General features: G+C 49.5%; 2 protein-coding genes across 2 annotated transcripts; one reads left to right on the plus strand and one right to left on the minus strand.

Annotated features, from left to right (window-relative positions):
- Positions 1-201: 201 nt before the first annotated feature.
- On the minus strand, positions 202-7,481 carry COX4I1 (cytochrome c oxidase subunit 4I1). Its single transcript, XM_074349303.1, has 5 exons — positions 7,348-7,481; positions 6,122-6,195; positions 2,010-2,177; positions 1,302-1,433; positions 202-456 (listed from the first exon to the last, which is right to left on the minus strand). Exons 2-5 carry the CDS (start codon positions 6,192-6,194, stop codon positions 320-322), a joined length of 510 nt encoding a protein of 169 aa, XP_074205404.1. The 5' UTR covers position 6,195; positions 7,348-7,481; the 3' UTR covers positions 202-319.
- A 91-nt stretch (positions 7,482-7,572) lies between these two features.
- On the plus strand, positions 7,573-22,589 carry EMC8 (ER membrane protein complex subunit 8). The gene is made up of 5 exons (XM_010968197.3): positions 7,573-8,053; positions 15,068-15,144; positions 20,735-20,804; positions 21,529-21,623; positions 22,114-22,589. The coding sequence occupies exons 1-5, from the start codon at positions 7,823-7,825 to the stop codon at positions 22,271-22,273; spliced, it is 633 nt and encodes a 210-aa protein (XP_010966499.1). The 5' UTR covers positions 7,573-7,822; the 3' UTR covers positions 22,274-22,589.
- Positions 22,590-23,127: the final 538 nt, after the last annotated feature.

Consider the following 23,127-nt stretch of genomic DNA (forward strand, 5'->3'; position numbering starts at 1 on the left):
CCATAAAAACCTCTTGTCAAAAATCTAAAACTTACCGTACCACAGGACTCTGTATTTTTAGTTTTCATACATCACCTTATAGTTTACTTTTGCCATTTCATTTATACCCGAAATGTATTTACTACAGACACTTGGGAGAAACCCATTGTGTTTAGATGACACTTTCATTTCACTCAGTTATCAAAGAACGGATCACAAGGATTTCACGTAAACGGCTCGTTTATTAGCACTGATGCTGTGAGGACGGCTTCCAGTAAGTAGGCCGAGCTGCACGGAGGTGACAGAACAAGGGGAGGCCAGGTGCACGAGTGGCAGGTTCTTACTTCTTCCACTCGTTCTTGTCGTAGTCCCACTTGGCCGAGAAGCCCTGGACTGGGTTGACCTTCATGTCCAGCATCCTCTGGGTCTGCTTGGCCACCCACTCCTCGTCAAAGGTGCGCGGGATGGGGCCGTACACTACAGTCCAAAACAACTTCATGAGGCAAGTTGTTTCTAAGCCAACAAGCTACATGGGTTAGGTCTTCCCCGTCTCCCTGGCACCCGAGTGGTGAAGTCACCCGCCACTCGACACCCTCAGCCACACAAATGCACTGACAGCTCTTGATATTTCCAAATTATTCCTTTGTTTGTAAAAGTTAGCAATAAAATACTTCAGCTAAAAGCAGAACATCTCTCTAGGATACAGATAATGGGTCTACAGGCCAGTGGAGAGCACACACAACCACAGGGTACTTGGGGGAGGTCAGACAGGCCCGGGTCTGCTCCTGAGCCCCGTCCACGGGAGACCACGAGGACACATTATACCTCTCAGAGGGGACTGGACCTACTCCACCTGGAAACAAAGAACCTGGGACAGGCAGCACCAGAACTGGCAGGCCACCCCAACCCTGGCTATGCAGTAACTGTTAGGTCTCAATACCCAGAACTCTGGTTACTGAGCTACAGTCCTGAACAGCTGAAACGTCCCTTAGATGAGTAAGAGTTCCCTTTGCCACAACTGAACCTTCACTACGCCTTCTTCTGAGTGATAAACCACTACTGGAAATGCGGTGTGTGGTCCAGAGTTAAGTCATTCACTACCAAGCAAGGCCCACTCTGAATAACTCAAGATTCTGGCTTAACACCACTTCAGTCCACGTCAGCCAGTTTCCCAAACCTGGCAAACCACCCCTGGATGGAGCCCAGAACAGAGGTGGCCAAGGTGTGTGATGGCCACCCCGCCGGCCACCCCAGCACTGAGATGGAGCCATGCTGGCTAACTCCAGGCTCTGAGCGCCAGCCCCTCCTCCCGCTCCGCTCACCGTAGCACTTCTCCCAGATGATAACGAGGCCAGTGAAGCCAATGAAAAGCATGGCTGTGCCCACAACCGTCTTCCACTCGTTGGTGCTCCTGTTCATTTCTGCGAAGCTCTCCTTGAACTTAAGGCGATACACTGGGGACAGACGAACAGCGCTCGCAGGCCCGGAGACCCTCCTTGCCCCAACTTCCCTCCCCATGACACGGGGCACACATGGAGCCAGGAACACAATACATGCCTAAGGCCCTGACATACCCATGCACACACACACACATGCAAGGGGTGAGGGAAGGAAGGCAATGCATGGAGTTGGCTCTGGGTGCAAAAAAGAAAAACATTCTTTCTTCTCTAAGTTGAGGCAGAAGGGTCTGTTTAAGCACAGTGTTTTCATGCCTCTTTCCTACCTGACGGTGCTCCCTGGTCTTCCGCCGATAACCTACAGTACGCCCAGGCCTACCCAGCAGAGCCCCGAGGAGGTGCACTCACACGCTATGCACTCAGCGCCTCTGCGTCCGCGTTCATGCTCCTCCCGGGGCTGGAGCCCACAAGCACAGACAAAGGGACCAGGCCCAGAACAGCCCCACAGAACCAGGACCCCCGCCCCGCTCCCCAGCACACCGCTCTCCAGGCAGCAGCCCAGAGCTCGCAGCCCAGACCCAGGAGGATTCTCTCCTGACCCAGGCTTTGCCTGCGCCTCCCTGCAATACCCACGTTCAACTTTCTCATCAATGGAGAGGCTGCTCCAGGAGGCCTTCTCCTTCTCCTTCAAGGCCTTCTGGCTGGCAGAGAGGGTCTTGACGTGGGCCACGTCGGGCAAGGGGTAGTCACGCCGGTCGACGTAACTCGGGAGAGCATAGTCTTCACTCTTCACAACGCTTCCTAAAAAACACATTGGATAAAGACTTGAAAATTCACATAGGTTCAGAGTTACACACAAGGTGGCACTTCTAAAACCCCAAGTACAAGTATGTGCACCCCGAAATCCTCAGTCGCCTAGGGGCTGCGGCCACCACTCCAAACAGCTGCAGGGCTGCAGCGTGAAACAGGGAGCAGGCTGGGCCGCCGGGGGCCGGCTAACGGCGCAGCACCCTCTCCACGGCCAACCAGAAGCCTCCGGGCACGGCTAACGAGGCAGCACTTGCTGTAACCGACCGTGTTCGTGCAGAGGTCAGACACAGCTCTCAGGTCCCCACCCCAGACTGGAGGCCGGACCAAATGAAGTCCCTTCTGCAAGTGACTCCAACTAATGAGGAAGAACCAGCGCAATATAAACTCAAAAAACATACAAGGGCTCAAACTTCAGAAAGAAAGACGCACAAGATGGCTACTGCAGCACTACTTACTACGGCAAAATGTCAAATAAGCTATGTCCACTAGAGGCTGGACTTAGAAACTGCGCTCCTTAGAAAGGGGTATCACGGAACCATTCGTTCGTCTGGTCAACAAACGCTGACCGAGCACCTGCTGTATGCCAAGTGTGGTTCTGGAGTCTAGGATCATCAGTGAGCACAGCAACGGTTCCTGCCGGTGTCTACAGGCTAGGAGTGAGAATCAAACAATAAATGACACTGTGTTGGGAAATGAAGGCTCTGGAAAAAAAGAAAAAGCAGGGCAGAGAAAGGGAATGAAGGGTATACGTGTGTCAGGAAACAAGTTACAACAGTAAAATGAATGAGGGAGAGCCGTGTGCTCAAAATGGAAGGACAGTTGTGTGTGTGCCCACCAAGTCACAGAACGTGATCAGGGTTGTTTTCTTTTTAAAGATGTTACTTACACATACTCACATGTATATGTAACTAAACACATAAAACTCCTGGCAAAGTAAACCCTACATTATCAGTAGAAAGAAGACAGGATGAAATGGGGACTTCTGCTCAAAAAGATAGAAATTTTCATGCCTTAAAATGAGTACGTATCCATGGATTACTCCAGTAAAGAGGGAAAAGGTGCAGACAACAAAAGGAATGTCTTAAATTTTATTTAGGGCTTTCCCTCCTAAGTTGTGTTTGGTTCTACCCTGTGCCTGCAAGAGAACTGTGTTCCAAACTGGTCTGGAGGTATGAAGTCCTACAAAAATGCTTCACCTCCATTAGCTTAGTCCCAACGATTAACATCTCCCAAATCACGTTAACAGTACTGAAATCAAACATTAAGTCTTAAACAAAGCAGTATAATTTCTCCAGATGCTTATCTGTGCCATGCAAATGACTAGCACACTTGTACGTTCATACCCAACCTTATCCCTAAAGGATCTGAGATGAAAATGACTAGAATTACAATTTTAAGATTCTAATATTCTATTAAAATGATGAGTGGACTAAAAAGCACTCAAGTTTATGCATGTTATTAAAAATAGATGTTAATTAGGGTGATGAGAATGTTTTAAAATTGACTGATAACAGCACAACTCAGTGAAGACATAAAAACCACTGGAGTGTACCCTTTAAATGGGTGAATCAATGTATTACATGAATCACATCTCGATAAAGCTGTTATAAAGATATGAATGCTCATCTCCTTAAAGCACTCTAAGCACAAGACTGCATTTTCTAGACCAAGAGTGGCCAACTCGCAATCTCAGGGCTGCCATGGACTCTTCAGTACCTTGGGCCTGGCCCCCAGCAAACTGGTGGGGGGAGAACCACAGGCACATAGTGGCTAATGCACCACCTATTCCTTTTAAAAAGAGAAGAGCAAAGACAGCATTCTGCTGAATGTTTTACCAGTTCTATCCTCAACCTCGATGGACTCGGGAGTCTCTGCTGAGGAAACCTGGTGAATTACAGCATCCCCCTCATTAGACGCGTCACCGCACAAACATCCAAGCTGCCGACAGTGGCTACCAACAGCACTCAGTATATTGTGTTCCTGTTTTACTTGTGAACTGCTTCATGTACTCAGATAAGACTTGAACAATCAGACGTTTAAAACGAAAGGACAAGACTCATCTAGTGGACTGCAGTTTTCTCCACCTGCCTACTGTGTGCTGGAGACACAGCAGTGAATGAACCAGGTAAGGTCCTGGTCTCCAAAAGCTTGCATTCTAGAGACAGAGACAGAGGACGAGCTACACAGAAACCCACAGCACACCAGTTGGTGCTCTAAGGAAAACAAGGCAGGGTGGGGTAAGGAGGGAGCATCTTTAGAACCAGTGGTCAGAGCCAAGCGTGATTACAGAGCAGCAACCATCCACAACTCTGCAGCTCTGAGACAGGAGGACGAGCCTGGTGTATCTGAGGAACAAAACACCAGCAGGGCTGGGACGGTGAGCAAACAGGGAGGGCTGGTCTGGGCTGCTATCTGCCCTTCTGAGTACAATGTGATGAAATCAGAGAGGCCAGTTGCTGTTCTTATTCTAGGGTTTTAAGAAGGGACTGACAAGCTCTTACTTCCTATGCCAAAATCAATACCTAAGAATAAGTCATGGCCAGAGCCACTAAAGGAAATAGAAGTTGGCTTCTTACAGATCAGAACGACCAAAGGGACAGGAAGAAACTTTTTGGGGTGATGGATATGCTGTATGTTGTGAATGGGGTCGCTGTTGTACAACTGTATGAGTCTATCTAAATCCACAGAACGTTACACCTAGAAAAGATAAATTTTACTTTCTGTAAATTATACTTCAAACTAAATTAACCAAATAAAGAGCTAAGGAAATACATTAGCAAGGCCAAAGTGGAAACAAAATTTATCCTTTGTGGTGACTTCCTAAACTTTTAGTGAAGGAATGTTTCTGTATGTATTAAGCAAACAACTAATTTTTCTTTATTATCTACTCATTTAAATAACATATTTCAGTAACACTCTTACTATAATGATTTGTTTTAGAGTCTGTGTCCATAGTGTTACCCTGCAATATAAGGAATATAGAGAAAACTAAGACAACAGTATCACCAATTAAAGGACACAATTTCAAGGGGAAACTCACACATAAAGCAGTTCAGGTAACAGCTCTTGAGTCCCTGGGTACATAAGCGTGGTCCCCGACTCCATCACCCACCAGTCCAGCCTTGCACTTGACCCCTCGGTAACACAACTTGCCAAGCTGATTGCCATTTCCTCCTTTTGCTTACTTTCCCTCTGCCTGGAATGCCATTCCCCTCTTGAATGTGAAGTTAACCCCGCTGCTCCTTCAGTATAAAGGCCTCTCCTCCAGAAGCCTCCCCTGTACCCCAGGCCAGGCCAAATACTTCTCCTGAGGGTCCATCTCTTACTGAAACACTGTCCTCAGGTATCTGTCCCTCTCCCGATTGCAAACATTCTTGTGGAAAGATTCCATATTTCATATTCTTTTCATTGTAAGTGCCTAAGTGTCAGGTACAAAGAAAATGCTTGATAAACGCAAAATAAACCTGCTATGCACCAGGGACTGAACTAAGCTCTTTGCAGATATTTCAGGTGAGAAAACAGATTCTTAAACTTAAGTAGCTAGTCCAAGACAGAAATGAGATTAAACCCAGTTCAGGCTAGAAAGTCAAGCTCCTTCTCTTCCACTGAATCAATAATGTAAATGGTATTCAAGGTAAGTGGTTGGGAGTTTTTTGGAGGGGGAGAGTTCTTAAAAGTGACGGAACTTTAACATGAATCCGAAAACATGGGAAAGAAGGAAAAGGAAGAAAATGTCAGTATAAGCAAACATCCAGACTAGTACTCAGTATGATTCAAAAATACTCTTTAATCTAGAACTACGCCCTGTTAAAACATTTACGCCTCTCCTAAAGTACCTCAACATGATCAGGACCTTAACCATCTGAGCCCTCTGTGTTTGAAATCCAGCACAGGGTCTTCCACACAGCAGGAACAAAAAGAAAAGTTACACTTACCGTGTGCTCGTACACACACCGAGGTGGAAATTGCTCGCCTGCCAATTAGGCTGAATACTCTGGTAGCCAACATTCTGAAAGATAAAAATGTACCCCTTCTCTATGAATGTGGGTTAACGTCTATTAGGAATGATTCTTCTTTTTGCCCCAGTGCATTTTGGAAGTCAATGCAATTTGTTTTTCTTCTCCCCCCCAACATAATTGATTCGTTCTTCGTTACCAGCTCTGAATTCACAAAACCACCCAGGACGAGGTTTTCTTCTCAGTAGTCAGTACATTTTAATGGAGCTTCATTATAAACCAAGCACCATAGTATGTATACGCTTAAGGCAATTCGTAGAAAACGGGCTTTCTTATAAAGCAAAGAGAAAAAAATTCTGAAGGAGACTGGAAAAGCAAGACTGTGCTGCCTTGATGGCCTCCACTGTTTAGAGGAAAAACGTAAACGACTCAAAGGGACTGCGTCATGCACTGCACCCACTATTTGGTTAAACACCTAATATGTGCATGGGACAGGAAGAGAAAATACGGGAGAAAGGCTGCAAACACGGCCTAGGTCCACTTCCAATCCCTGCAGGGCAACGGATGACCGGGATGACCGACCTCTCACCTGGGCCTTTCCTGAGTCAGGCCCATCTCCCCCACCTCCCCCTCCCTTAAAACTGAGACTTTCAGGGGACTGTTGACGATGAAAAAGATCACGAATGCATTCGGAAAATACTCCCATTAGGGGCAGAATAAACAGAAGCATGACGTCAGGGCTGAACTCGCCCCCGTTTCCCGTGTTTTTCTCCCTCAGCCTGTACCGTGTTGTGGGCAGACACCGAGCCTCTTCCAGTCCTGGAAGCGGATGCCTCCCCTGGGAGCCCCGTTACATCCTAGACGGTGGCGCAGACACCGTTTGAAAGGGTGATCGGGAGCCTGCAAAGCGGCCTGCCCTCGGGCCCGCGCCCTCGACCAGCGGGCACTCCAAGGTCAGAGCCCGACGGCAGCCTGCGGGCGCGGCAGGGCAGATGGGATAAGCCGGGTGCGTCCTGACGGCACACAGGCCACGATGCGCCTGCCCCCAAAACCGGAGCCTCGGGGGCCGGCCTCAATGTCACCCGGCTCTGAGGCCCAGCCGCCGCTTCCTGCGGGCGTTAGGCGGTGGGCACGCAGACTCGATAGCTCCCGGCGCCCGACCCCTCCCCGGCCTCGCGGCGCGGACTAGCCTCCGCCTGCCTCACCTGTCGCAGCCTCCCAGCCGCTGCGCACCGTGCCCGCCACGACCGCCCTCTACGCCCCGGCTGCCCGCGACCGGAAGAGAACGAAGCCGCGCCGCGGAGCACCACGGGATCGAAGAGGACTCCACCCCGCGCCCAGCTGAGCCGGAGGTCACAGGACCGGAAGTGGGGTGTGCGGCGAACGTCGTAAAATGCCGGGCCGGGCTGCCTTCCGGCGGATGCTGGGAGACCGTTTTCCGGCGGCGACCGGGGAGAAGCGCTAGTCGAGTCTGAGGCGTGCCTGTCGCCTCTCCCGGGCAATATCCGGCGTCCGAGGAGCCGCTCCCGGAGGGCCCGGGTCTGTGGGGCTTACGCCAGCCGCGAGGCTGCGCCAGGCAGTCGCCGCCTCGTCCCGCTTCTCAGCTGAGGCGCCCCGCAGCCAGGCAGCAGATCCAGGCCTCGGCCGGCGCCGGGCCTCCGGGGCCCTCCCGGGCTCAGCATGCCCGGGGTGAAGCTGACCACCCAGGCGTACTGTAAGATGGTGCTGCATGGCGCCAAGTACCCGCATTGCGCCGTCAACGGACTGCTGGTAGCCGAGAAGCAGAAGCCGCGCAAGGAGCATCTCCCCCTGGGCGGCCCAGGCGCCCACCACACCCTCTTCGTGGACTGTATCCCCCTCTTCCACGGCACCCTGGCCCTCGCCCCCATGCTGGAGGTGGCCCTCACCCTGGTAAGCGCGGGAAGGGGCCTCCTTGCGAATCGGCGGGACAGGAGACGGGCTGGCGATCGGCTTCCAAGCAGTCCCAACTGGACTCACAGTGGTCCAGCCGGAGTCTAGACCCACCGCCAGGTCGCGGTGATCATGGACTGATGACCCGCGAGGGCGCGTGGGTCTTTTCCTGCACTTGGCAAGCGCCCCGCAGATGGCAGCTCGTACACGCAGCGGCCGAAGGAGCGACCTTAACGTCCTGGGTGTTTTTAGAGGTGCTTCAGGCGACGCATTATACATTAATTTCCTCAGACCGGTAGTCTTCATAGAAACAAGCCGTCGTTAACTGAGTGATGATTCGACACTGTATGTGGGATTTTGAGTCGCGGGAAGTTCTGATACTGCGGTTTGGCTCTTTCATACCTTCCCAGGGCCGTGGGTGTAAAGGCTGTGGTTCTTCCGATGTTAGTGCTCCAGAATCCCAGTTTCGAGACACGTTTAGAAAGGCAGCGTTGGCATCAAGGACACTGCTGCTCTAGAACGCGCGTGAGCGCTATGTATGGAGAACTTGCCTGTTCTCCTTGGTAACTTATCTAGAACGCACCCTTGGTTTTAAGAGCTAAAGACTGGAATTTTAAAGCTGGAGCAGACATGACTTCCAGCCCGCACACTGCTGTGTCTGCTTTCGACTACGTTAATGAAGTACAGTGGGAAAAGATGTCGCATAAGGGTAGACTGGCTGATCATTGAATTCTAGGCAGTGGTTTTTGAGGTCTGGTAACCAATGAAGGAAAAAAGACCACCTATAAATTTAAGTTAAAACCTTAGGGAGAAATAAACTATAGCTTTGGACCTGCCTCAGTACCTGGGCTGAGGTACTGTTTTTCATAGACATGTAAACTCTAATACTGGGGGGAAAAAAAGTTAGTTTATCTCTGCAAAAAAATAGGTAAGTTTGAGAAGATGTAGGGAGGAATCCTTCTCTGTACCCATGAACAAGTTAAATGAATCTATTTCATAATTTAGCTGTTTATGACACCCATGTAAATTCTTGGTAAACAAGAAGTATCTTTAGACAGATGGTCCTGGCCTAAGCTTACAGGGCACATCTTTGAGTGCCTGTTAAACTGAGTCATTGTGTGAATTTCTTCATATCATCTTGGGGCAGGAGATAGATAAGAAGTAGATATTTATGAAGTAAACCATTGTAGCTCCTGAAGGAATGTACTGTTGGTACCAAAATATCACTGGGGCATGCACGTATGTTTTCATGCATGTCTTTTCTCTTTTTTTCTTAGGCAGAGGGGAGGGGAAGGTTTATTTATTTATTTGTTGGTTTGTTTATTTTTTATGGAAGTAATGGGGATTGAACCCAGGACCTGGTGCATGCTAGGTATGCATTCAACTACTGAGCTATACCCTCCCCACTTAATGCACGTCTTTTCAACCAACTGTCTTGATTATTCTGTTATCAAGGGACTTGCAGGGTGACTGGATATGTGAAGTGCATTTATTTGCAGGGAACTAGATTAACCAGTAGCATTAATGCAGGATTATTCAGTTCTCCAACAGTGCCAGGCCGCTGCTGCGGGAGGGGTATGGCTGTGAAGTTGCAACTGTACCAGGTGGACAAGTACGATACTGAAGAGAAAGTGCCACACGTGGGGTTAAGCAGAAAGTGGTGAGAGGTCCGCTAACCCAGGCTTGTAGAGTAAGGGAACGCAGGCCGCCCAGAGAAAGGGACATGCAGGAGGCCAGCCATGTTAACCCAAGGGGTGGGGATGGAGGAAGAGCACAGCACTCAAGGCAAAGGGACCCACATGTGCAAAGACCAGAAGAAAATAGGGGGAGGGGTGTTTAGGGAAAAGCTAGAGTGTAGAGAGAGGTGAGCAGTGGCCTGATGCATTGTAGAGGGCCTTGCAGATCACACAGAGGAGTTTGGGCTCCGTCATGAGGACAAAAGGAAGCCACTGGAGGAGAGTTGTGCGGTCAGATTTGTGTCTTGGTGTGATTGCTCCAGCCTGCACCAAAGAGGATGTTGGAAACAGGAGTGTCTGTAACACTAGAGGCAGAGAGGTGGCCTAAACTGAGTGCACTGTAGATGCAGAGGAGACAGACAGGGCCAGGAGGGAGAATCCGCAGCATTCAGTGACTAATCCTGTGTGGACATAGGGAAAGGACACAAGGGTGACAGATACCTTGGTTTCTGACTTATGCATTAGGAGGACAATGGTACCATTCATTGAGGGAAAATGAAGACGACCTATTGTTGAAAGTTGAAAAATGGGTCTGGAACTTAGAGAATGGATGGGCTGGAGATATAGATTGGGAACCAGTAGCTTCTCAATGATTTTTGAAGCCATGAAAGCAGATCATATTGGCTGGGGCTGTGTGTAATAAGTAGAGAACCATGAGCAGAAGCCTGAGGAACTCCAGCTTTTACAGAGTGGGTGGAAGAAGGGGAGTCAGCAGACTAACCGAGGTGTAGCCACAGAGGGTAGGAGGAAAAAGATGTGTTGCTTTAAATCCATAGAAAATCCTATCAGAAATATCTAGGAGCATCTTAAAAGAACTTGAAACTCACTTGGACTTGTCAAAATAGGACTAATTCTTCTCACTCTTAAGTAACCTTTACAGAGTTAAAGGATTATGTTCCTATTATAAGATATGAATGCAGTACTTGTGATTTAAATATACTGACTATAAACAACTGCATTGGAGTCACTTTACATGAATTTTCCCCAAGGAGCAGGGCTGCTTCCACCATTAACCTGGGGAGGGAAGATGCCCAGGGGAGACCTTGACTCTCAAGACAGGGGCACTGCAAACAAACAGCCAAAGTTCTGTCCTTGCCAAGCAGTGATGGTTTGTTCTCGCTTACATTGACCCAAACTTTGAACCATAGACTTAGCATTTGACAAATATGAGAAAGGCATCAGTTGAATACAGATTAAATAACTTTCAGAATAAAGTTATAAAGGAAGATTTGCAATTTGAGTCTATCCGCAAATTTTGTATTACAATTAAGATTTCTATGATTACATCATTCAACTTTTGGCTTAGCAACTTTATAATCTGAAGGCAATGAAAAATCTCAGTGTACAGAGCCGTAGTTTATCAGCTGTAGAAGATGTAGTTTTAATAAAGCATCAAATCCATGAAACAGTATACATGAGACCTGATTCTTATGACTTTGTTTCTATTCAGGGAATTTTGTATTGAGGTATCGTTGGTAAGTGGGAAAGACTGACTTTTATGCAGTCTGTCAAAGGGCAGCATCGGATTCCTTTGAAAGGCTTTTCATTATAATTTTCCATTTTAAAAAGGCCTTGCATTTGTAGGTGCTTTCTATTTTTTAAGTGCGTATGCCTGTTATCTTAATTTATCCTTATAGCCCTTTGACGTAGGTAGTGATGGAATTATTTCTAAAAGCAAAAACCCATAAAATGTTAGTAGGGAAATTAGCATAAACCTGCTGTCTCTAAGCCCTCTTTGTCCTTTTCCCCTCGTTGGTTTCCTAGTGCTGTGAAGCAGCTTTCCATTACATTCTGCTCAGATGACTTCCTTATTCGCCAGTTGGTTTAGTCACCGTGGCTTTGACCTGGAACTCTCTCTCTGCTGCCTCCGTGGGAGCCTTCTCGGTGCTCGTTTACACAGGCTGCTGTCCTCTGGCTCTTTGCTAAGCTCCCTGCTTCCTTCTGCCTCTTTTGTCTCCAGACCATAAGGGAGGGGGAGGTGGCCACTCTGGGTTCTCCTTTCAGTTCTTCCCCCGACCTTCACCCTCTGTCCCCATGCCACTTCCTCCAGAGCTCTTCCCCCATGGAGCCAGCCCTTTCCATGCCGTAGAAAAGCCAGCAGCCCAGCGGCCGGCTTGAGGAGGAGCTTTTCTTCTCAGCAAAACGAACACCTCCTCTACTTTTAGACACCAAGGCCTGCGTGTTGCTGCAGCCTGGAGGCTCACGGGTACCCCCAGCTTGTCAGTGGCAGGCATGGGAGCGGTGCCCTCCTCAGGGGGCTCTTATCAGCTCCCCTCCTCGCCTGCTTTACGGCTGTTGTACTGTCCCGGGAGGTAGGTGATAGAGCTTTGAAAATTACAAGTGCCGCACACATGCAGATAGGAGCAAGTTTGCCAAGAGCAGCCACCGTCTGCGTGCAGTCCAACTGGGAACAGGTGAGCTGGGCCCGAGCCTTTCGTAGTTCTCCACGTGCCTGGAATGGAATGAGCCTGAAAGGGCACTGAGCAGAGGAGTGGGCTCCTGCCAAGGACAAAGTGACCTCCTTTCCCTCTCCAAAGGAAAACTGCATAAGCAGAAGCAGTTTGGACCCTTTGTTCAGAATCAGTTTTACTAAGTTGACATCAAGTTTCAGAGTGTTGTCCCGAGCTTACTCATTTTGATTGTTCACAAGATGCGTCCGGGGAGGAAGGTGTCATAGCAGCAAGGTAAGGGAGGTGGAAATGGATTCACTGAGAACAGAGGTCAGACAGCTTTGCAGTTCTTTGGCCTTGTCCTGCCCCACTGGGAAGGGAGCGAGTTGCCTTTACTGTATAAGCTGCCACTTAAATCCACTAGGGCTTTTCGTTAGCAAGCCTTTTGGGCTGCCTGCCCTGTCCCATCCCCACCTGCTGTCCACACTGCTTGTCTCCTTCCACACACCGACTTACTCCACACCAGGTCACTCCCACTCAGGATGTCTGGTTCCATTGACATTTGTTTACTAAAGACTACTGCTTGGGGTTGTCAGGGCATCATCATGAGCAAACAGTTTTATTGTCTTTGTATTAACAGTGGCTGTGGTGAGCCAAAAAGTGCCCTCCACTCCATGTCCACATCCTACTTCTTGGAGCCTCTGAACATGTAACCTCACAGGGCAAAAGGCACTTTGCAGATGAGATTAAGTTAAGGATCTTGAGACGTGGAGATTATCCTGGATTATCTGATAGGCCCAGAAGGTTCTTGTAAGAGGCAGCAGGGTGAGTCAAAGAAGATTGTGACAACAGAAGCAGAGTCAGAGCGATGCAGCCACCAGCCAAGGAGTGTGGAGACCTCTCGGCGCTGGAAAAGGCGAGGGAGAAATTCCTTCCTGAAGAAGGAATGAGCCCTGTGGACCCATGTTAGGCTTCTGACCTGTACTGTTAAGCCACTATGTTTTTGTAACTTGTTACAAGGAGGGCACTAGGCTGCTAAGACAGTAGCCAAACTCAGGCTACAAGCTGTAGTTGACTCTGGCTGTAAGAGTAGCCCACACTGAAGAGCTGGGAGAGGAGCGCTGAAGTGCTCAGAGGTGAGGTCGCCCGAGTGAGGACGCACTCCGGAGGCTGGTCTTTGATCAGAAACAAAGGCCGAGAAGGCTACACTAAATAAACATACAGGTTGGAGTTCAGGGAATGGGGCCACATGCCAAATTTTAGAACTAGGCTATGCCCTTTGATACCACATAGAGATAAATTTAGAAAAAAATGAAAGAATTTGCTGCAGTAAGCAGCAGTAAAAGTTTCTAGAACCCATTTCTTTAAGAGGTGATGGGGGGGTGGGAAGGGACAGACTGGGATTTCAAAATTGTAGAATAGATAAACTAGATCATACTATATAGCACAGGGAAATATATACAAGATCTTACGGTAGCTCACAGAGAAAAAAGTGTGACTATATATATGTTCATGTATAATTGAAAAATTGTGCTCTATACTGGAATTTGACACAACATTGTAAAATGATTATAAATCCAAAAAAAATGAAAAAAAAGAAGTGATAGAAACAAAATGTAAGTAATTGTGAAATAATTTTCATCAAAGTGACAGTGAAACAGCTATTAGAAATATTTTGGAGACATAGTCCTCATCTTTTGACCAAAACATCTAATTGGTTCAATGAGTCTTGGTTTTGTCCCAATATGGTAATTTGTGGGCTCTTAGGAGACCAGAATTATTATTCTAATCCTTGTGTGAGCCAGGGAACCTTGGACTGAAACTATTTTGTAATGTCTGCCTTTAGTCATAAAGGAGGCTGCTGGAGGCCCAAACCAGAATTTGAGAAAAAGAGCAATAGAGCTATGCTTTAAGAAGGGAAAAGAAAGGAAGAACATTTTTAACCAGTTTATTCACTCTGAAAAAAATCAAGGATCAATTTTATTTCCTCTTCTGCAGACAGAATAGAATTTATTTCAGTGTATTATTAAAATTCCACTATGGCAAAAACAGGATGACCTTTTGTTGTTTTTAATAATAGCATTAGACCTGCAGGAAGCTAAATCTGATGAGAGAAGAGTGGCATTATAAAACAAAAAACTTTCAAAGTCTGCCGCCATGCTCCCACTTAAAAGCAGGCTGCAGAGAGGTGTGGGTGTGCCAGGTGCACCCCTGCCCGCACCTGCCCGCCTGCGTGCGTGTGCCTGTTTGCCCCGTGTCCCGGCGTGGCACGTTTTTCATGCTATGCTGCTAGGAATCCTCAAGTATAGTATTAAAGGACTTGGCTTCGAAAGAGACTTAGACTCCTGTCCTGGCTCTGCTGCCTGGCTGTGCAAACTCAGAACCTCTCGTAGCTTTAGTTTGCCTGTCTGTGAAGGATGGATTTAAATGGTCCTGAGGCTTGTTCGAGCCCCAGTGCCTCAGTGCTTCCTGTTGTAAGAAAATGTGGGTTACGCTGTTGTCCCCTCACCCATGGCACTGCACCCATTTAATGTGTTGACACTGGGGCCTTCTGCTGGGACAGGGGGAGGAGGTCCTCCTCGTGTCCAACACCACCCCTCCTGGCCGTTGGCATCCTCGTCTGGGAAGACATCCCACCTCAGTGCGAGTGAGGGGCCCGTGCTCTTCTGTGCTTTCTCTGGTCTCACGTGGACTGTGGAAAGCAGATTGGGGTGACCATCTTCCCCGTGAACACCCATTTCATTCTTGTAGCCTTTCTTGCAGGGATTGTATTATGTCTTGTCCCGGCATTGGGGTGAGGGTTGGGGGGGGTGCTCTGTATTTATTGAGACTTGATATTTAAGGGAAGATCATTCATCTTTTCTTCTCAAATTTTGTTCTTCTTTCAGATTGATTCATGGTGCAAAGATAATAGCTATGTGATTGCTGGTTATTATCAAGCTAATGAACGAGTAAAGGATGCCAGGTATGTCCATGCAGAACCCTCTGTGGTCTGACACGGTGATCCTGTGACCGAGACGATCTCTGATGTGCTTTTCAACCTCTGTAGGCTCGTGGTGTGAATCTGAGAACAGAACCCCTCCTAGCCCCTGAGCTTACTTACAGTGTTCAAGGGGGACTAGGGTGTGGGTGATTCCAGAACAGCAAATTCTGAACATTTATATTAATGTTGGGATTCTGTTCTGTATCTTCTTTATTTTGCTTGAAGGGAATTCGTACAGTGAAAACAACAATCAGGTCCTCCAGTTTCTGTCCCCACTCAGCTGTGCCTGCTTCCCATTCCCAAACTAGGCCTCCTGCAGGGCAGAGCATTAGGAAAGAACACCACTCTCTTTTGGGGTAAATAAAGCAACTTTTAGGTGTGGTGCTCTTAGGGTCTGATGCTTGGATGAAAATACGGTGTTTGCTGCTTCTTTCGTGCTAGGTCCTGTTTCTTTTACCCAGCTGTTTGCCTCCACTGTGGGTCTCACTAATGAGCCAAGCTGAGAACTTTGTCAAAGTCCCAGCAGGAAGACACGTGGGACACTGGAGCAAGGATAATTCGAAGAGGGCTTGATAAGCCGATGGCTTCCAAAGGTGTAAAGGGCGCGGAAGGACTTGGGAGAGGCCGGCGTGCTGCCCAAAGCCACGGCCCAAAGCCGGGGCCTGCCCTGGCCTGGTGGGGTGAGGAGGGGGCAGGGCAAGCAGCCACCTCAGGAAGAGCGGTGCCCTTCGGTCGAGGGACACGGCCAGCAGCTGGCCTGACGTGCCCTCCCGCGGGGAGGGTCCCAGGGGAATCAGCACCCCGGCCGCCCTCTGGTTTTCTCCAGCCAGAGGCCCGCGCCTAGACACCCTCCCGCTGTCAGCCAGAGCTGCCTGAGTCCCGTGTCCAGGCGGTGAGGGCGTGCAGTGAAGGAGCCCAGACCCCAGTGCCTCCTGGGGTCGTGTCCCCCTGCTCAGCCTGGGCAAGAGATGGGGCTCAGTGGCATTTTTGGAAACAGTACAGAAAGTGACGAAGCCCTTCCGGGATGTAAGCCATGTTACCCTTGGAGGACTGGGCCCAGTCAGGACTCGGGGCAGCGGGGCCACCAGCACTGAGCTGGGCGCAACGAAGCCCCCGCTCACAGCCTCTGCTGGGCCGCAGCTGCGGTGCCCTCTGGAGCCCGGGTCTCCAGCTTCTCCCACTCCCTCTCTGGCTCTTCTCCGTCTGCACCCCAGGGGCCGCTAATTTCCCCTCTGGCGCGTCTCTTATTAACTTCTCCTTCTGGGACCTTCTCTCCTTTTGATCCCACCTGCCTCCCGTGTGGTGATGCGCTCGGGCCTGTTCATAGCCATGTCGGGCTTGGTCTTTGTTACATGAAAGAGATTGGCCGGGCACTGTGCTGAGCCAAGCTAGAGGCTTGGCCCTGGCCTCCAATTTGTCAGATTGTGTATGAAAGGCACTGAAACTCAGGACTGTGGTGCGGGACAGGGGCCCTGTGCCGTGAGGGTAGTGTGGAGGGCTGTGCCCGCAGGAACAGGAAAGAATTAAATTCATTGGGGTGACCAGACAAGCCTTCAAGGAAGGGTGTCATTTGAACTGGGCGCTTGAGGGTGGGCAGAGCCTGGTCGAGGGCAGACATAGAGATGAGGAGGGAAGAGTGCCTGGGGAGGGGGCGGCGTGATGAAGACGCTGGCTGGAAACTGGCCGGAGTGGGGCACGGCGGGAGGGGGTGATCCGAGGGAGGCCTTCCACGTGATTCTGTAAGTGGTGGGGAGTCGTCCCAGTAGGTTTTCCTGAACCCAGCAAGTACTTCCCCGTAGCTGTTCGCGCAGGGAGAGGAGCCCAGGCGAGAGGTGATAGCACTGCTTGTCGAGTGAGTGTGGACGCCTCCCTTTCCTCCATTCCCCCAGCCCCAGATCCACGCCTCACCCGGTCGCCCCGAGTGCACCTGCGCAGGCTGTCTGGTCCACGTGCCTCAATTGGCTCATGGCCTCTTCATCTTCCCTCTTCTGTTTGGACCTCATTCCAGCCCAGCCTGGAATTACCTTACTCAGACACCATTTTCACACTAGTCACACCTTCTAGAACTTCCCAATTCCCTCACCTGCTCTGCTTAGTATGTCTTCGTTCTGTCACTGAAGTCAGTGTTTAAGTACCTACCAGCCGTAGGGGAGTCGAGCTGTAGAGGATGCTTGGGTGGTAAGAGGTGTGCCCAGTAACCCTGACATCCCTGCTGACCGGGAGCCTCTGCCACACTTCAGGACCTAGCTCGCCCCTCCAGTGTGTCTGGAGGGAACCTCGAGTCCCTAATACCGCGCCCAGCCTCAGGCTTTACTGGTGTCATCCTTCTGAATCCTCACAAGGACACTCAGCTGAAGAAACCCCAGCCAGAGTCGCTCCCTGCACAAAAGCCACCCAGCTTGGAAGCTCAGGAGCTGGGATCAAGCCAGCTTTCTTCTTCAGCACTCTTTGCTTCTATCTGCAAACCTTGCCTTCTGTCTCCAGCCACTCCGAGCTAAAATTTTGTTCCTCTTCTAGGAATAACAGCTAATTAACATTGTCTCATAGCATAAGCTTTGGAGCCAGGTGGACTTGGATTCAAGTCCTAGGTGACTTACTGATTCACCTCCTTGGGCCTCAGTCGTCTTGTCTGTAAAATGGAACCACGAGTTCCTCCCTCAGAGAGTGGTCGTGAGGAGGGAGACTGCAGCCACACGCAGCGTGTTCAGCTTTGGGCTTGGTTCAGAGTAGAGGCTGAGACTAGTCCTAGTCCTGTGATTACTTTTTTTCAAAGAAAGGATCACTCAGTGTTTTAATCTGATAAAAAGAAATGTAAGGTGTTTAAAGTTGTACTCATTTCCTAAGCTTCAGGTCATCCCATCAAGTTTTATTGTGTCATTTCAGAATTGCTAGTGCTTTGCTTCACAGCTGGCATTTCGTGTGGGTAGATGTCCCTGACAGGTGCAGTACCCTGGCCTGAAGAAGACACTCAGCACAGAGCTTTTAGATGTCAACGTGAGGTCTCAATCACAAGTTAATGCCTGAGTTTGTGCTGGTTGGGAAGGGGACTGGCAAAGAGGTTTCCCTCTCCAGGGTCCCCACAGTCTTACTTGGGAGCTGACTCTTCAGTGAACGAGGCTCTGTCCAGCCTAGGAGGAAGCCAAGTTCTGACCTGAGTACCATAACGTGAGGAGTGTGCGTTAGGAATAGAGCAGGTTGGTGTTTGAGACTAAGCGTGTAACACAAAGAGTAAACAGAATTGGTAATTCTTTGAAATACTTTGGCAAGTCATTAGCTATAAGTTTTAACTTCTTTCAAAGGAATACATGTTAAATTTGAGTTTGGGGGGCATCTGAAATGGTGGTTGTTTTTAATAAATGTTTTTTGATCCTCTTCCCAATAAAATCACCATGTACTGTGATAATTATAATGTTAGGATAGTAGTTTTGCAAGGTTCTTCATGGCAGATGCCTCTAGGGGGAAGAGCGTGCTCTCAGCAAATGCCGGCTTTGTTTCCCTTTGCACCTGAGATGTGAGTGAGTGAGGACCCACAGCGATGCAGGAGCGGTCGGGGTGTGCCTTTTCCACCATTGGCGGACGAATAAGCAGGTCTCTTCCCACAGCTCTGTTTCTGCTCCTCGCTGCCAGCCGTCTGAGCTGTGGGGACGCAGCTGTGCCGACTCCAGGAAGGGGTGCCTCCACTTTGAGAGCTTTCTAGGGTGACCTGAGGGACACGAATCCCTGGGGCCCTTCCTATATTAAACTGGTACTGCAAATATATATTCACACATCTCTCTCTGTAAGTTCTCAATTTTGAAATTGAAAATAGAATAATGGATAATTTATTTTTATAAAGCATTAAACCTGTTTTTTTTTTCACCTCAACCACAAGGAAAGGATTATAATTATATAGTGTGTTTCCTTAAATAAACTCGAATAATCAATGTATTTTTATGGCCACGAAAATACATATGGCTCAGTCCTGCTTCAAAAAGCCAAGACTCTGCTTGTACATGGAAAATAAGATGCACACAAAAGACAACTGCATACCAAGGAGTAAGTGTTTAGAGAAGGGACAAATGGACCCCATCTGGAATAGCTTGGCAAGACATCCAGAGAGGATGGTGTTTTCTGGGCATTAAAGGTGGAAGGAATTCAGTGAGCAGAGACTGGCACAGAAGTGCATTCCAAACAGGGAACAGTATGAGTGATGAGGGAGGGAAGGGTGTGTGAGGGAGATGCTGTGTAAACTGTTTACTGAAATTGAAGGCACACAGAGCATTGCTCCTGGGAGTAGGAACAGTGGCTGGTCCAGTGGTGAGAGAGGCCAGATCTGCCGGGCTGAGGACAGTGGGCTTTTATCTTAGAAGCTGATGGTGAGAGCCAGGGGAACATGATGGAAGTTTCATTTCAAGAAAATGATTCTAGAGACAGTTTTCAGAATACCTCATGTAAGAAGAGCCTAGAAATTGAGAGCAGGTAGGAAGCAACTTTAGAAACCCCTGCCTATGGTGACAGCCTGGAGGAAACGGGTGGCAGGGAGAATGAAGGCAGCAGAGGCAGGGGGAGAATCTGCAGCACCTGCTGGGGGGCTGGCGGAAAGTGGGACGTCTCCTCGATCAGGGAGACTGGAAGTAAGCAGACCTGCCTGCAGCGGATTCCAGCTGGGAGGCCTTGGGGGCGTGGCGGGTGGTAGGGGGGCTTCAGGGGCGCTGACCCTCAGCTGACCGGGCAGGTCGGACACCAGGTTGCATGTGTGGTGAGGAAATGGAGTGAGAGGGACAAGATGCCAGCTTATTAAGTTGAAGAACTATGGTTGAAAGGGAGAAGAGACATTGGATGGTGGCTTGGAGAGAACTAGTTACATTTTTTTTGTCCTAAAGAGGAAAAGGCTTAGATGTGACAGCAGCTGGGCCCACGGCGGAGGACAAGGTGGGGTATAAAAAAGGCCCCCGAGGGGGAGGCTGAGTGTGGATGGGCCTCTGGGGAGAGGAGGCCTCTTCCTGGACAGGACAGAGACAGAACTTTGTGTCGGGAGGGTCGTGCGGGGGTGATGTGGGAGCCAGTCTCCAGGTCACTTTGTCAACTTGCCTTATGGTGGAAAGTTGTCATTTGTCAGGGTTGGGATGGGGACAGGGCCAGGGCTGACAAGCACAGAGAAGTTTTGGAATGGCTTAGGAATTTAAAAAATTTTTTTTAAAAAGCAAGTGACACAGTAAGAAGTGAATGCGAGCGCAGGTGGAGGTGGGGGGCCGAGGGCTCCGAGGTTAGGGCCGTGTGCCCTGGGGGCGCTCTCCACCAGGTTCCAGGGAGCGTTTCTGTTTAGAAGCCGCCCTTTCAAGATCCGCTCCACCTCAGCTTCCTGGTGAGGGAGGGCAAGGGAGCTGCTACACTGTGCTTGCCCTCCCAGCGTCCCCTGCCCCCACAAGTCACTGCAGCAGGACCGAGGTCACCAAAAGCTACTCAAATGGGTGTAACAAGTACAGGCAGTTTATCGGCACTGTTGGTCTTTGTATCCTTGCTAACTCTGCCAGGCAGACAGCTGAGCAGCCTTAACTAGAACACGGTAAACTCGCTGATTCCTCTTTCACAGTCCAAACCAGGTTGCAGAGAAGGTGGCCTCCAGGATCGCCGAGGGCTTCAGCGATACAGCTCTCATCATGGTGAGTCCCTCCCCCCGGGCTTCCGTGTGCGGGGCGCTGCTGAGCGGCCCCTTGCCAGCAGGAGGCTTTATCATGTGAGTGGTCTTCCTTTCTGCGGGGACTTCAGACCGTGGCCCACTCGGCGTACTGCGTCCTGCGTCCCCTCCCGGCTGCAGGCTTAAAGCTGCTGGGACATAGGCCACTGTAGCCACAGCACACGGATTTCCAAAGGTGGGGGTCATTCGACCCCAGCAGCTCTCCAGGCGAGGTCCCCACGCCGGCAGTGTCAGCACCGCCTGGAGATTTGTTGGAAATGGAGATTCTAGGGCCTTGGGCCTGTTCTAATAAGCGACCCAGTGATTCTGATGCATGCTCCAGTGTGAGGACTGTCGGATTAGATGGGCTGGCACAGTGGTGGGAGGAGGGGAGTCGGGTGGGTGGGTAATGGATGTCAGAGCCTTGTCCATCTCCATTCAGGTGGAATTCTAACAGGGAAGCAAAGTAACGCATGGAAGCTTCACGTTTGTGAAACAGCAATAAAGTACTTAGCGTTTATCCTGCCCAGCACCCCATGCGGCAGGCCCCGCTGGCGCGCCGTGGCGTCAGGTTCGCAGCGCCGGGCACTGAGCCGAGGTTTGCGCCGTGGGCAGTGTTGACATTGCTCTGGGAGAGCCACAAGGAGGTGCCTGCGACTTGCAGAAAGGTGCCTCCTCTGTTCACAAGCATGTCCTTTGTCTTGTCACAGGTAGACAACACTAAGTTTACGATGGACTGCGTGGTACCTACGATCCACGTGTACGAACACCACGAAAACAAATGGCGCTGCAGAGACCCGCACTAGTGAGTGCCGCGCGCCTGGGATGGCCGCTCAGGCACCCATCTCGCGCAGGAAAGCTGGTCCCAGCCTCCTGGGTTTTTAAGTTAATGTGTTCTCTAGAGGAGTGTGCAAACTGACACAGAAACTATGCATGTTCCCCGGCTCCTGGGAGACAGGCCTGTAGGGTTTCCAAGCGGTAAAGAGAAAATGAATGTTACTCAAGGGTCTTCCCTCCCCAGCCCCAGGGCGCCTCTCCCCAAGCCATACCTCCTTCCAGGCATTTGGTTTGGTTTATTTGTAATCAGTCAGGAGGCATCAGTCATCTTTTTTTTTTTCAGAATTTCACTTGGAGGGCATCTCATGTTTATATCTCTATGTACATCTTCATGTGTTTAACTGGACATGTTTGCTCATGTTCTTTGTTGTCTTCCTTTGCACCACTCTGGGTGTGGTACTCTTTTGAAAGCCGCCTGTTTTCATTAAGGGGTTGATTTCTCCTGTTTCACCTCGTAGTGATTACTGTGAAGACTGGCCGGAGGCCCAGAGGATCTCAGCATCGCTCCTGGACAGCCGGTCCTACGAAACGCTCGTGGATTTTGATAACCACCTGGATGACATTCGGAATGACTGGACAAACCCAGAGATCAATAAAGCTGTTCTGCATCTGTGTTAGGGAGGGGTTTCAGTGACTGGTCTCTAGGCACTTCCACTACACTGAAGAAGAAAAGCTATTTTTAAATGTAAATAAAGTATCTCATAGCCTGTGTGGAAAGCTGACAGTTCTCAGAAGTGGCCTGTGCCTTGAAAGAGGGGAGAATGTCCCATCAGTCATCTTTCTAATGCAGTCTCTAGAACAGGTACAGAGTCTCCAATCTGACCATCCCTGTGGAGTCCTTCCCAGCTGTACGTTGCTAAAATTCTCCAAATCAAAGCTATTTCTGCTTGTCCAAGATTGTTCCTATTAAACAATTTTAACTAACCTTTTATAATCTGGAGAGAATACTTTTTAAGCTTATGAACTATCTTTTAAAAAACCTAAACAAACAAACAAAAAACCCACGTCTTATACCCAAATGAGATTGTGAGTTTTCATCCTGTTTGAGTTAACGTCATCCAGTCCTGGGATCGGGCCGGCGCGTGGTGCGCCGGTGCTGAGCTGTGCCTGAGAACCCGTGTGCTGGTGTCAGAGGCTGCAGCCACAGACAGCACTGCCCCACCCGGTGCCAGGCTCTCGTAGCTGCTGCAACTCTACACGTGGGAATAATGCCACTGTTGCCTGAGAAACCTTCATCGTTCAGGGTAAAAACCAACATCGTTGAGAAGGCAGCTTGGATAGGAGCCCAGTATAATGCTTCTCAACCAGAAAGTTGGGAAACCTTCGGAACCAGAAAGGAAAAATGGAACTACGCTAAGATTATCTTAAAAAGGCAAGACTCAGTCCTAACTCCCAACTGACTTGCATGATTATCCAAATGGTTCTAATTTATGTCTTCAAAACAGTTGTTTTGTATTTGAAGCAACAGAAGC

The sequence above is a fragment of the Camelus bactrianus genome, chromosome 21, assembly GCF_048773025.1.
Source record: "Camelus bactrianus isolate YW-2024 breed Bactrian camel chromosome 21, ASM4877302v1, whole genome shotgun sequence".
Lineage (NCBI taxonomy): Eukaryota > Metazoa > Chordata > Mammalia > Artiodactyla > Camelidae > Camelus > Camelus bactrianus.